The sequence below is a fragment of the Pagrus pagrus genome (assembly GCF_965226575.1).
Source record: "Pagrus pagrus genome assembly, chromosome: 3".
Lineage (NCBI taxonomy): Eukaryota > Metazoa > Chordata > Actinopteri > Spariformes > Sparidae > Pagrus > Pagrus pagrus.
Genome location: NC_140187.1, coordinates 5,645,873 through 5,661,168, shown reverse-complemented (window position 1 = coordinate 5,661,168; position 15,296 = coordinate 5,645,873). Strand labels below are relative to the sequence as shown.

The window sequence follows — 15,296 nt, the reverse complement described above, 5'->3', positions numbered from 1 at the left end:
GGCAGATACTTAGCAGATTAAACCTGATTCAGGACTCCCAGTGGAGATCTCGGTAACATATCTGTACACTAAACCTTAACATGTGTCCACTTGAGCTTCAGCTATTATTTTCATGGTCAATTAATCTGTTATCTGTTTTCCCGAGTAATCAATTAGTAGTTTGGTCTATAAAATGTCAAAAATTGGGGAAAATGAAGATCAGTGTTTGCCAAAGCCCAAGATGATGTCCTCAAATGTCTCGTTTGTCCTTTACTGTCACTGAGGAGATAAGAAACCAGAAAACATCTCTAGACTTCACCCACAGAGCCCTGACACTGATCTGTTGGTGTCCTTGCTACAATCAGGTTTTATTGCATTTTAAAAGAAAAATATCAATCCAAGCTGTTGGTCAAACTCTGAAGCGTGATGCTGCTGAGTTTATTCTTACAAGCAGGTTAGCATCAGACGATGGGAAGGTAAAATGTACATTCGTTCAGCTTCCTGTTTCATTACAAGTCTGACAGCGAGTGTACATACTGGTGCATCAGTACTGCAGCTATGTGTGGTACGATGCTGGAGCTAAATTTGTCTTCTCTTGTCCTGCTTGTTTCCCTGCTGGCGGCCTATATGCCCCGTGCAATACCTCACATCAGGGTCTGCAGCGATTTTTCTGCAGGCTATTGTCATGTTTGGTCAGCCCTCTGCGGAGGATTTGGAGTCGAGAAGTGAAAAGAATGCAGGGGAAACCCGGACTTTAATTATAGTATGAATGAATGGTATAAGAGCATTATCAGCTTCAAGCCTCGTGGTTTAAACAGGTGTAAATACCAGTCAGCGAGTAGAAACCTGTGCTGGGTTCCACTATTAACAGAGGGAATGTTGGTGTTATTTGTACTTGCTAAAGGTGCCATCATCAGTTATGTAATGTAGGCTGTTTAGCGCTATGGTGAATTTGTAATCTGTATAAATCTTATTTTACATTTTCAAAAATATGTGGCAGACAGTTCATAAGAACATCAGCTGCTGTCTGCTTTCACTGAACCTCTGAAAGTATCCATGGCAAAAGTTGTAATTTCACTGTGGTGAAAGTTTTAAATTTAGTGTGAAGGATGCTTCAGTGATTTGTTCAACTTAAAATTCATTGTTGAAAAGCAGCAGGCCGTACCTTGTTCAGCAGTCTCTAATCTATGAAACACCTAAACAATGTTATACAATGTAGTTTGGTATGAGGCTTAGTGGAAACCCTGCTGTGTCTCTTAGGAGGTAGAGCGGGCTGTCCATCATTAAAAGGATTGGCAGTTTGATCTCTGGATGTCCATGTGCCTTGTGCAATGGACAGGCCAGCATCTTGCATGTCAGGTCCACCATTGAATTTTGGAAGGTAAACCCTTTTGATTCTTACACAGGCACAGGAGAGGAGTACCATGTCCTCCTCTCCTGTGACACCCTCAGGATAAACTTTAGAAGAACATCTTAGTCTTAATACAGTCTGTTTTTCAGTCATCTAAGAATTTCAGTTTCTGGTGTGAAATGCACTTTACAGCCTCACTCATCTATTAGCTTTACAATTAGGTCTTGCACATCAAGTGGTGTTTGTGCTTGGAGAAAGATTATGGTTTTGTCGGTCTAGTTGTTAGGTTATAATGAAAACGAACACATGCTCACACACATTCCCTACAGTAGATGAGTCATGAGATTGCTGTAGGCCTCAGGTGGGGCCACATGCACTCTGAAATAGGGATCCTCCACTTACTGAACCTGTCGTGTTACTGCTGGACTACAAGCGCCCCCTAACAGTCAGTATTGGTGAGCATAAACATACAGAGTACGCAATGGAGAGGCTTTTATGTGCATGACTAGAAAAGCAATTTATGGAGCTACCATGTTTTTTTTAAATTGATTAAATCCTAAAATCTCTTAATAATTATGTCATACGTGAAAAAGCTGACAGTTAAATGGTAATAATTTGTTTGGAAATGAAACTGCCACCACAGCAAAACATACAGCTAACACCACTGTAAGACACAGGCCACATTCAGGGAGCCAGCCAGTTTATCAGTCAGGGCAATGTTTTAATTCAGCATCATTCACCAGCCTCTCCAGGCTGTTTTTCACAGGAGGGTAGTTGTTCTTTAATGAAGGCGACAAGACAGAGAGCTAATCAACCAGGCAGCCAATGGAGAGCAGTACTGCTGACGGCAGAGCAGAGCTGTTGTTTGGTATCAGTATTCAACAGTATGGTAATGATCTCAATCTGAATACCCACACAGCGCAGCAACACTGTTACACAAGCAGGACACAGATCTGTAACTGAGTGTTAGTGTGAAGAAATAAGAGACTGTCGGCAGGAATGGCACCTGTGTGTTCACTGTTGGGTATACTGCATCCAGACAGGGCAACGGGAACACCACAATCGAGTATTGGGAGTAATCTTTGGGAATCGATTCTGATTCTCTGCTTCCTGATTCTTTTTCATCCACCCTAAATTAGAAATGAAATTCCTGACATAATCAAACAAATACAGACAACCAAAAGTAAACAGTATAATGTGCAGAGAACAAGCAGCCACTGGTAGGGATGTCAAGGGTCAGAGGTCACAGTGCCTTGACAATAGTTTAAGATGGAGGTATTTCAGTTATTTTGTACTATTGAGGTTCCATACCAAGTCCTGCGGATGGAGGGAAGGGAAAGAACTAGAGCAGGTCTGACCATGATGTATTGAGGTTGACACAGTATCCAGTCCAATATCCAATATCAGTGTTTCCAAAAGCCCAAGATGATGTCGTCAAATGTCTGTAAGATATTCAGTTAACTGTAAACTCATGAGAAAATATAATAAAAGAAGCTGCTATCAGAGAATTTTGACTTTTTTACCTTTTTAAAAAGTTGACAGCAAATTCATTCATCAGATAATCTTTGCAGCTCTGATCTATATGTGACTTAAAAATCTACGTTTCTCATGTTTTTAAATGCAGAAACCTTTTCTTTCGGTCACCATTGAACTTCAGACTCATCTAATGTGTCTTCATTTTGCCATTTGCCATTTTCTGGATCTTCTTTTCCACCTGTTTTCTTTCTGTTGAAGGCGCAAGTGTTTGACATGTGACACTAACTTTTACTATCTTGAACTTGATCCTAAAACATGCTGAGCTAGAGGCAGGTTGTGTAACCTGTTCATACATGATGCAAGCTGTTTAAAGCAATTAGTTAGAGTGCAGGGGTGTTAAAGCTCATTAACTTTTTGTACGTCTGATACATCACTCTGTTCTACACTAACCATTACATGGAGCTCTTTACCTACATATTTTGTTTGCTGCTAAATAAGTGATGGTAACCTGTGAAACAATTAAACATACCAACCACAGCTGAACATTATCTAACCTGGTAGGAAGGTTGTCGTCAAAATGCTGGAACAATGAAAGTGTTAGCTGCGCTTGTTGACTAGAGAAAGTAGTATTCAAGTGAACCAGTTTCTTCTACTATCTGATGAAGCAACTTGCCCTGAGTCCTCAGCTTTTCAACACTTCCTCAGACAGAAAGCAGGTTCCTGTCGACACTAAGTGGCTTCATGAACTTATCGTTAGAAGTCGCCACCAGCCACCAGAACACATGATGCTAAATCCTGCAATGTGACTTATAAGTTTCAGCTAACGAGCTGAATTACAGCAAAGGTATTTCTCCTGCAGCATTAAGTATGTAAGTCTCGAAAGACGCTGCAGTGTATTAAGTGATTTATTGATCTTGTAGCCATCAGAACTGTTGCTATTAAATGTATAATAGAGTATCATAAAAATGTATCTGTGAAGCAAATGCTCGCTTCCTCGCATTTCATTAGGATCACACACAGGTAGTTTCATTCAATCCACAGTATCTTTAAGTTTAATGAAACAGAAATAGAAAACACCACATGTAAGCTGCTTGGTTAAAAAAACTAAAAACCTTCCCCCTATTGATATCCGTTTAGCTTCTTTAAAGGACAGATGTATTACTTATAAAGAAAATAGATTTGAATGGGTTCTTTTAATGGCAGATGACAGTCAGACAGACAGAGGCATAACAGAGAGTGAAAACGACATTTCATATTATTTTCCTGTTATTGGACACCGTCATTTAGAGTGAGAGGAAACACTAACGTCGAGTGATTTTCTTTGATTAAGCATCAAAAATCAAAGTAAAGAAGTTGATGTCTTGATGTCACAGATATTCAGTTTATAGTAAAAAAATTCCAATGGGCTTTATATTAATAATAAAAGCAGTGTGCATAAGCAGCACATAACAAAAAAAAAATGGCAGTTTATATATCATACTTAAATAAGGAAATATTGGTTACATTTGAGAAGCTTTGCTTTGTTTATTACCTCCATTATAATTGATTTATCAAAATTGTAAATTATTTTTCTGTCTAATTTATCAGTCATCCTTCCCCCCCCCCCCAGTTCAATAATTCGAGTCCGACTGATAAAAATATATCGGTATCAAGGTATATATTGTGCGATATGTGGCGATATGAAAACCTAATTTCTTTCTTCGTTTTTACACAACTTATGGCAAACACTTTTTTTTTTTTTGAGTTTTGATAACAAGATTTGAGGCATCCTTGCAAAAATGATGTGTTTATGCATATTTCTTTATGTATCAGAATAATGGCCAACGGAAGTTTTTTTTAACTTCCTAATATTGGTATCGATATCGGCCCCAAAAATTGTGTATCAGTTGGGTCCTGCTAATAAATACATATTTATCATTTTGTTGAAATCTTGCGAGCCACGAGTTCGAGATAACAGATACTGGAGGATACTGTCTGTTGTGCTCTCTCTCTTCCCCCGTCTTCCATATCGACCACTAAAGTGACAGAGCTGAAAATAGGCCGCTGAAAATAGGCAGCTAAATTCTGTAGCCGAAACACACGCCAACACGCACCTTTCAAGGAAACGCGCACACTCTGCTGCAGGAATATGCTCACATGCTGACTGATAAAACCCTCTTTCTGTCTGCCAGTAGCAGCAAACAGCCTCTTTTGGAAATGGTGGCAGGAGTCCAGGCTTCAGTCAGCTGGCTCTCTGCACCGACACACACCAGGATCAACAAACTCTCCTGCTCTCCCTCTCTCCATGTACAGCCTCTCGCAGACAGAAAACTGTAACCTGTAAATGTCAGTTTTACATGCCTGAATCATGTGTGTGCCCTGAGTGAACTTTGAGTAAAATTCACAGCCGAGTTCTCACTCTGTGCTGAGGATGCGATAACAAGACGGCTTCACGGCATGTTGTGCCAAGCAATCTTTCATCACCTACATTATACATAACTTCGTTCTGTGGCTGGGCTCATGTGGAAGTTGCCAAATATCATGTGAGCACTGCGGCACCATCCAAAATGGTTCCCTTATGTTTGAACTAGAGGTGTCCTAAGACTATCCTAGGAGCTGGTATTGTTATCGACTAAAATAAAGCCAGTCAGAAGCCAATCCTTTCTTCTGATATGTATTGTCCTTGTCAGCCTGATAGTGTAGCAGCACTGCTCTCCTTTAGCCATGGCTCAACAAATAAGGATCGCCTGCTTGCCAGTGGCTCGTAAAATGCAACCTTGGGCTAGTATGTAGCAACTTACTTGCCTGATAGCGCAAGTGGTAAAAAAGAATTGGACACGTCCTAGTTTAAGGTGTGAGTCAACTTGCTCCCTTCTCATCTCTTTTGAGAGCTGCACATGCATAGAATGAACAGGCACTTGTGAGAAAATGGCAGTAGGTGAAGATGTTAGAGCTGAAGTGCAAGCAAATATTTTAATTACCCTGCAAACTGGAGTTTAGTTTGGTGGCGTTACATGTGGGCGAAACTTCAAGTTTGCCACTAGCGTAAGAGCAAGGTGGACAAAATTAAACATGACAGTTAACTTTAGTGTTGTTATTTGGTAACTGTTAAAAAGAAAAAAACATTGTATAGGGACAAATAAAAATTAACTTAAGGTAAGTAGATTTCTGACTATGGATGGGATGATATTAAAATGTCATGGCACAATTATCCTGGCTGGAATAATGTTATCTTATATTTTGTTAAAAGCACACACAGATGAATGACACAGTAATTATAAATGGCAAATTCAGGTAGCAGCTTCTCGCCTTGAGCCAGCGATGACCTTCACCTTCACTGATTTTAAAAGACAAACATTGCAGACTGCAGGTTTTATCAGCTGTTAGCTCCTGAGTAGACCAGCTGACTTACTTTCATATCATGTCTGTAGATAATTTAAGCTTATTAACTTAATATTTTTGAACTAGAACCTTGAGTGTTTAGAAATGTGTCAGATTTTGTTGGCTTTAGCTGTCATTTCAGTTTGTCATACACATTTAATCGCCATTGAAGCTACTATAAATATCAAGTTGGTATTAGCAGATACACGATATTAAAGGATGCAGATCCCTGGTTTGTACTGGAAATGTTCCATTTTGGCTTTTAAGAGACTATGTATGAACACTAGAAATACATTATTTTAACAGATGGAGGAATCCAGCGATGTGACTGGTTCCATGTGTGGAAGGCGACAGTCATCCATTGCTGTTAAGTTCTTCTCTCTCCAGCCTAACAAGCCTCTATCCGTCTTCTCTCTGCTCAACAATAGTGTTAATATAACAGGTTTATCGTACCAGTCATGACTTGCCCCCTTCAGCGTGACGGACTTATTCATTAAGAAAGTATGGAGAAAGTCTCACGCATCAGTTCCAGTCCTGTAGTGTGACCAATCCTTTGACATCCAGCTCCCCAAAGGACCTTTTTTTCCCCAGACTTTAACTGTCAGTAATTATTAAGACACATTTCACAGCTTCTTTTTTGTCTACCATTTGACCGTCCACTTCTGGAGCTATTATGTTGACCCTTGGTTGTTCTTTGATCCACAGAATGAATCATATACACATTATACGACATAACCTTCAGTATTCTTGTAGTAAAGTATTCAGTGTTTCCCTGGTGGGAGATGCGAGTTAAGGAAACAAGTCTATCAAGTTGAGTAGGAAATCTGTCGTGACTGGCCCGAATTCCCAGTATGACAGATGTTTGGTTTGACCTTTACTAAAAAAGTATTTTATCATTTGTCCTAATTCAAGCACATCAGTGGACAAAAAAGTCACGAGAGACCCAAAGTTATCACAGTTCATCTTGAGGGGAAATATTAATTCATGTACCCAGTAATCCAGTAGTTGTCAAAGATCAGGGGATCAACAAAGTCAGGAGGAGGCGTCCTCTGTGGTCCACGAATATCTGTACAAAAGTGAATGTCAATGAATCTTAAAATTTGTGAGAGAAACTAAAACACTTTATTCATTGATCCATCCATTGAATCATTCATTCATTTCATTATAATCAGTGTGTGTAGTTGGAGTGTAGAGTGTTAAGAAGGGGATTATTTTTCAAAGAAGACCTACTTCTTCTTGCACAGAGTTGGAAGTATTTTTGTGACTTCTACGGAGGATTCAGTGACTTGATAAACACAGGCCCAGAGTTTATCTGTCAGGAGACTAGTACGATCTTTTAATTAACTTCTGTGTGTGTGTGTTTGTGCGTGCATGTGCGCTTGCAACAATGCCACCAAACTGGTGTCATGTGTCGACCTGCTGACTGGTTAAGTGGTTGTCGTGCCTGTTGGCTTCCAGCTGATGGTTTGCGCTGTTTTTGCAGGCTGAGGGCAAATTAAAATCCAAACACAATTACATGGCATTCATTTTGCTGACACTAATGAGGGAGGAGGCATGGAGAGAGAACGGGAGGAGGAGGAGGACACAGAGAGGGATAAAGGGATACAGTGTTTCCCCAAGAAATTCAGTTCAGTTCAGTTAGTGGGTGGAGGAATGTTGGTGGTGAAAATTAGTCAAAAGTTTGGATTGGTTTGCAAAGTTGTGCACTTGTGTGGTGTTGTTTAAATTGAAAAAATATGATTCCTTATTCAGCTATTAATTTCAAATCCTGAACCTTACAAAATGCTTTTCTTTTGTTGATCTTGTACGATACCTTGTCAGGATAATGCAAGTTAAACAATATTTTCATACAACCCAGAAATTAATAGAAAGCAGTGGTTGTCATGATGGTAGGATTAATGTTGTTACATAATTGTTAATGGGGATGGAGATTAATCACTAATGGTTTTTTTGCGGAGAAACGGTAGGATGAACGCAGATGGATTGTAGAAAGGATGGACTTAAACTGCATTGGACAGACAGAAAGATCACTATGCTACAACAATGAGTCGTCTAAATGCTTAGGCGATTGAAAATGTATCTCTATCTCTTCTAATATGGATAGACTGTAAACGGTTCAGTTTAGGTTCAACTTTAAACATAACATGTAGGGACACTGTAACCCTCTAACACACCCATTTAAAGAGTAATTCTAGGTAATTACGTATCGGATCTGATTTTCATGGGTTTGGCTATCATTTAAGGTAATTATGATATCATTATACAAACTAAAATGATACGAGATAAGGAAACATGATGACATCAGAAAAAAAAAGAAGAAATTCAAACGCGTGACATAACATGAGGAACCAGATGATCAGACAGGTTGTAAACAAATGTCCAGGTTAGACAAGCTTTGTTTGAGGAACAACAGAATTATTACCCATCTAGGCTAAAGTTGTAATGAATCAAAATATTGTTTTTTTGTTTTTTTGGGAGCAATTTAAAGGAAGTGAAGGCGACAGAAGCGAGATGTTGGTATGTGGCAGTTTACCAGTTGACTGAACAAGGACTGAATTCTGTCTGTATTGCTGGTGGCCTGCATGTGCTTCAGTTTATCAGCTGAGGTTACTGCAGAGTGAGAAAATGACTGGCTGCTGATGGACAATGTCACCTCAGCGTTCATTGTCAGCCAGCACTGTAACTCTGATAAATGAGGAAATGAAGCAACAGTGATTCAGCTTAAAACCATCGTTTGTATGTGGAAATGAAAGGGTTTCCTGTAAGAGTCACGAGGGTTAGGTGTTTAAAATTAGTTTGAAAGATCAAACACAAACAGAGATCAGACACCAACCTGTAACCGAGAGCAGGATACTGGGAACTCCTCTGAAGGCCAAAGAAGCTTTTATCTGTCCGCTGAATTTTTAAGTATGGAAAGTGCTGTCTGTTGAAGGTGAAAACGTCCCACTGATTCACAGGTTAGTAAACCTTTACCCACAGGTCTTATTGCACAGTACACGTCCAATAAGTACATTTACACATTTTCATCCACCCACCACCCTCCTGAACAAATGATTTTCTCAGATTTAGAGACCTGCACCCTTATGGACATTTCACTCCACCTTTACCTGTTCCTGTAGGCTACTGGTCTGTTGCCTTTTGAAATTATGTCAAGCAGTGCAAGCTTTCCAGGTGATTTATTTGTGTTGTATTGATATAATGCAGTGTGTCTTAAAGTTTTGATGCAGTGTACCATCTCAAAAAAAAGTATTAGGCTGTTAGACTGATGATAAAATACAGGCCTACTCTATTCAGCAACTGTTTTGTGCTGTTGCTAACGTTAGCAGGTGCTGCGGAGGCTTAAGCAGTGCTGCGTAAGTAGCCACTAGTTCGCCTGCTGTTCTGTACTTCTCTTCTGATAGTGTTTGAAATTTTCATTTTACCTTCGCTCACAAACTTGCCATCACAGTTTGTGTTGAGCTTGTAAACAGTCATGGATGACGTATTTATGTGCTACGTACATGAACATGATTACGTAGCAGGCTAAATATATTATATTACAGGAAAGATGAAACTTCTTGAAATTCTGCGGTATCTTAATTTGAAATGTTTCCATGCACGCAATAATGTCACTGCAGCAAACTTTCAGGGAAATGACCGAGGCTTTTGTATTGTTTTCTTGCCACTTCAATGCTGTCATTGCTTGATTCTGACGTATGTGCGGCTGTATGACATGTTTCTTATAATGCTGTGAAACAAGTTAATATCAACATGTCCAAATGCTTTGTTAGAACATACGTGTCAGAGGATGTTTGCCAGGCTGAGATAAAACCAGCAGTCTGCTGCTCACAGGTTGATGACGCCATGTATTGTGTGTTTGTGTGTTTATGTGTGTGTGTGTGTGTGTGTGTGTGAGACATACGAGATACAAGTGTGTGTGAGCCATATGTGAGGTATGTGACGCATAGTGTGTGTGTCTGTGCGTGTGTGTATAAGTGTGTTGTTGCTGGGTGAAAAGCTCTATAGTTAGGTCCCTCCCTCCCTGTCTCCAGGTTACCATGGGGACAGGAGGTAACTGTCTGTGTGTGTGTGTGAGAGTGTGTTTCTGTGTGTGTGGCTATCATGATCTGTGAATTGGTAGCTTTTTCGTGGCACACTGCAGCAGGATAAACAGCGAAGTCAACCATTTCGGCAGCTCTCTCTCTCTGTTTTTTTTGTTTTTTCCTCCTTTAGTCCCTCCCTCCTCTCTTCAGTGTTCAGTCTCTCTCTCCGGTAGATCGACAGTGGGTTTCAGTCATGACGGAGAGCTGAGAGCTGATGAATGAAACTCCTGGAACGACAGACAGACAGGCCTCAGGCATCCAGATCAGATCGCTAACTGTGTGTGTGTGTGTGTGTGTGTGTGTGTGTGTGTGTATCTTAGTGTTCTCCAGTTTACTTATGCTTGTGTGTGAGGTTTGTGTTTGAATGTTTGCTTTTAATTACTGTCTGTTCATGTGCAGTGTTTTGCCTGATATGTGTATGTACATCTGTGTGTGTTTGTGTACTCTTCATGTCTGTGTCTGTGAATGATTTCAGCGTATGTGTGCTTTCTGAATGATGTGATTCTTGCTGTGTGTGTGTTTCACTGTTGTTGTTGTCCTCCTCATTGATTCGTGCTTTGTGACTGTGTCCAAGTGCTTTCAAATGATGTGAAATGTTGCTGTATTATCAGTATCATTGTTGGACACAGCTCCAAGTGCTGACGGGAGGGAAATAGTAATCAGTTCATTGTGAATGGAGTAACAAATCAGAATCAACAAATACAAATAACCTCTTTATCTATTGTGTATCCATGGATGTATTAATAGAGCTTGGTAGTCAGTCAGAGTTGCTGACAGGTTTGTCCTGGTGGCCAGGTGCAGTACTGCAACAACAACAACAACAAAATGCATCCAGTTAAGAAAGCTTTTTCTGACAGACTTTTTTCAATTCTTAAAGATGTTTTTTAAGTAGGACTCTTGACAGGATACCTTGAAAGGCAGACAATGTCAATTTTTGCTCTCTTTTTAGACCATAAAGGTTTTATATTTCTTGGATATATACCTCGGAAAAGCACATTTTTGAACGCATTGTAATCTCAGTGTGACGTCAACAGAACAAATCTGGGGGCAGTCACTGCCTGCATGCAGCCTCATCAGACTACACGGTGTGACTCCCACCCGGAAACTTGAGTTGTATGCTGTTAGTAATATGTGCAAAGATAGGCACAACATGCTGATTGGTGTGCGAGACAGTCACACTATCGCGAGCGCAAATGGAGCTGGAAGACTTGCGTCCCTAAAATCAGTTGTTTAGGAACAATTGACGCTCCTGATCATCTACAACAGCAACAGAGAGAGAGGGTTGTGGCTAAGACAAGGATGGTGTGTTGGCGTTGCTCCACTGTTGAGCAATACAAGGTTGTTTAGGTGCACAAGTTTGACTTTTTATTAGTCTTTTTATATTTTCAATTTGATAGTATAAGGATGTGCCTTTTGGGAAGGTGTTTGTTCAGTGTTCGTGCATTGTAAAAGAGAAATGTTTAATGTTCCTGATTATGCAATGAAATGGTAAACCAAAGTCGCAAGTGAGTGTAATGCTACCTCGTCCACATCAAGAGGATTTTATCTGTCTATGATACTTTCACCACTGTCTGTTCAACGTTAATGAAAAGAAACATAGTCTTGATGCATTCGTTTTTTTTTCTCCTGCTGAACTGAACCCTCACCTACACCGGGTTATGAACCGAACCGTAACTTCTGTGTACACTCTGGAAATGGCAGCTCTTGGCTGCTGTCATTCGGCATAAGTACTAATATGAAAATTACTATTGACCGTTGTTAAATTTCATTATGAGCTGCAGCTTAATGTTTACTGTCATCCTGTATCATATTTTTTCGATGATTTGAACTTAATTCTGCTTTATCTCAACAAATACAATAAAATGTCTGTTGTCTTCACATGGTTCTGACCTGCTGTCTGTTGTCCTCACATGGTTCTGACCTGCTGTGTTTTCCTGTGTGTTTCAGTTCTACCTGCAGGACACTAAAAGCAGCAACGGGACGTTCATCAACAGCCAGAGGTTGAGTCGCGGCTCAGAGGAGAGTCCGCCCTGCGAGGTTCTCTCCGGCGACATCATTCAGTTTGGCGTCGACGTCACTGAGAACACACGCAAAGGTATGTACGCAATATATTTCAACACAGTAACGTATTAAGATTAGTCATTTCAGTACACTCAAACTCTGTTTCACAGGATGCTGAGAGAGATGCAGAAAGGAGAGAATCAAAGAGAGTAGACCAGAGAAATGTTTTTCTGTCCTCTACCAGCCTTGTAGTTAATGATGCACACATACAACGGTGAAATAAATTACACTTGACTAAACCTCAAGGGTACCTTAGGGCTCATTTTGCTTAGGTCATAGACAACATGCTGTGCATAGTAGATATTGAGGTCAAATTTTCAGCTCCACTAATATCCTTTTATTCTGGACCCAATGTGCATTCAACCTGCACTGGACCTCATTCATATTAGACTGTTAGACTACTGTTACTCTGTTACTAAAGGTTACTCTGTTCACATCACTTTTTCAGAATGACTCCAGTCTACAGTTCCAAGTTCCAGCTTAACCATAGGACTGCGTAAAATCACATAGATAAAATCAGCACAAAATACACAGATACAGCCCCTTTTTCTCAGGACGAGTGTAATGATACTTTGTGTGTTGGCAGGTTTTAGCTCTTCAACTAGAAATCATGTGTCCTTTACTGTTTTGCCAATAAGTTGGCAGATTCTTGAAACATGCTGGAATTATGTTATCCATCACAATGAAGGTCTCTGTTTCCATATTGTTGGGACTCGTATCCAGGTATCAAAATGTCCTTGAACCAGGATTGCAGTGTGTGCATCTTGTATGTGGGTAAAAAATATAAGTCTCAATTGGACAAAAGCATAGTCCAATTGACTGTAACGTGAACAGTAAAATGGGAAGCTTTGGGCAAGAGGGAGCACACACACTAACAGTGACAACACGCATGTTTCTGTTGAACGTAGTAATCACTGGAAGAATGCATAAATCAGTACAGAGATCAGTTGTTTAGGTTTTGCACCCCCACATCAACATGACAACGCTCTGGGACAAATTGTAAACAGTACAGCACTGTCTTATAGTCTTATATTCAGCATCAGCTTTAACATGTGTCACTAGCTGCGGTTACACGGACAATATTTCTTAAAGCCAAATGAAATTATTTCGATTTAAGATTCCATCTTAACTGTGTGCATGGACTTAAGAGTTTATATGGTTATTAGGAGCATATATTTTCCCATCCAACGGATTACCAAGGGTTTAAGCCACCTCTCTAAACCGGATTGGGAATTCCTTCTGATGAAGCCAAATTGGGCCAGTGTCTGAGCTATATTTTTGATAATCAGAGGAATGTGAGGGTTCATGTGAACACAGCTACTCTGTCCATCTGAATGGTGTAAAATTAAAAAAAGTAAACAAACGTTTTTCATTGGTACTGGTGTATTTCAGGACTTCTCTCCACATGTTCACTGACCATGAAGAATTAAATTGTAGAACTGACCACCATTACTCAAGTGTTGTACATTAACATGGTGGTTGTCTGTCTGTTTTTTCCAGTCACTCATGGCTGCATCGTGTCATCAATCAAACTCTTCCTACCTGATGGGATGGAGGCACGCCGACGAAGCGAGTAAGCATTCTCATTGGTTAATGCTGATCCATGAATCTGTCATATTGATCCCTCAGAAACTGTCACAAACTGTCTCAGTGGTTAGACGGCTTCAATGAAAGATTGTGATTTATTATATTTATTCACCGTTATCATTGGACAGAATGAACCAGTGGGTGGATATTAATAGTCTTCTGGTTACTGTAAATGATTCTGTTACTGCCTGTCTGGCTGTTATTACACACACACAAATGCACAAAGTTTCTGCTTGCATGGTGATGTGATTAGTGTCAGTCTAGTTGTTGATGAGGACAGCCATTTTGTTAATGAGCTATGAGGGAAATGGTGTGTGTTTGTTTGTGTTCCTGTTTTTGATCTTTATGACAACATTTAAAAAACTGTGGTCGATGGTTGACGAGGGGTCATTTGATGTTTACATAAATTCACGCTGAGGGTTTGAGAAAGAACATATTCTGTTCACACATTGTTGTACCTTGTGAGTGTGTGTGTGTGTGTGTGTGTGTTTGTTTGTACAGTTAAATGCAGACCAGCAGCTGACCCAGCATGGAACTTCCTACTGTATTGGGAGTCCCACCTGTGTGTGTTTGTGTGTGTCTGCGAGTTTGTAATTGGCTGCTGTAGTTACCATGTGGAATCTGTGTGTGTGTGTGATGCTGGGGCACGGTGCCATGGTGGGCAGTGCCATCTGCTGCCCTGCTGTCCAGCTTTCAGTCTGGAGAACACAGACGAGCATCCTGACCTACATGAATACAGACTGAAAGAAAGAGTTCTGGGACAGTTCTGCTGCTGCGGTTTGTGATGAACAAGAGTTGATTTACACTCTATGACCATTTACACATTTCATCTTATTTTAGCTCAGTTTTTAGTCTCTTTCAACTCCTGAAGGAAATATCTGGCTGTTCAGATGCTAAATGTTACAAGAAGTTCACAAGCTAGTTGCTAACTGCCTCTGTTTGGCTTTTGGTTCTGAGATGGGAGTGTACATTAGTAAATATCGGCGCTTTTTCCCTGAAAAGGACACTGTAAGAGCAGTAAGAGGGAACCAAAATGGTGGAGTTGAGCTCTGTGAAGCCAAGAGGGCTGCAGATGCAGGTGATGATTCTCTGTAGGTTCCTCACTACAAGCGACATGACATTTGATACATTATTATTGAATAAATTATAGATGTTAACCAAAGAAAACACAAGCATGTCTACATGTTCAGGGCTGAATCGTATGCAACTACTTGTTAATAAAATAGGTTGTTTGCAGTCACTTCGTTAAAATGAGATTCAGATGGAGGGCAGAATAGACAATATGGAGTAAAGTTACTTATCGTTGCTACATTTTGTTTTATTAATAGTTACAGAGGCATAAACTCCAGCAAAGTAAAAGGAAAAAAACAATAACTTTAACTTCCCAGAGGATGGAAACA

The 15,296-nt window shown here is 40.1% G+C and overlaps 1 protein-coding gene across 10 annotated transcripts in view; it reads left to right on the top strand.

The window, feature by feature from the left end:
- Nucleotides 1-15,296, top strand: part of slmapa (sarcolemma associated protein a) — a 58,597-nt gene that overhangs the window by 6,527 nt on the left and 36,774 nt on the right. For all 10 annotated transcript variants that reach the window (XM_084348587.1, XM_084348588.1, XM_084348584.1 and 7 more), the window contains 2 exons: nucleotides 12,196-12,343; nucleotides 13,810-13,882. In XM_084348587.1, the coding sequence (XP_084204713.1) occupies nucleotides 12,196-12,343; nucleotides 13,810-13,882 (221 nt within the window). The remainder of the gene's footprint in view (nucleotides 1-12,195; nucleotides 12,344-13,809; nucleotides 13,883-15,296) is intronic.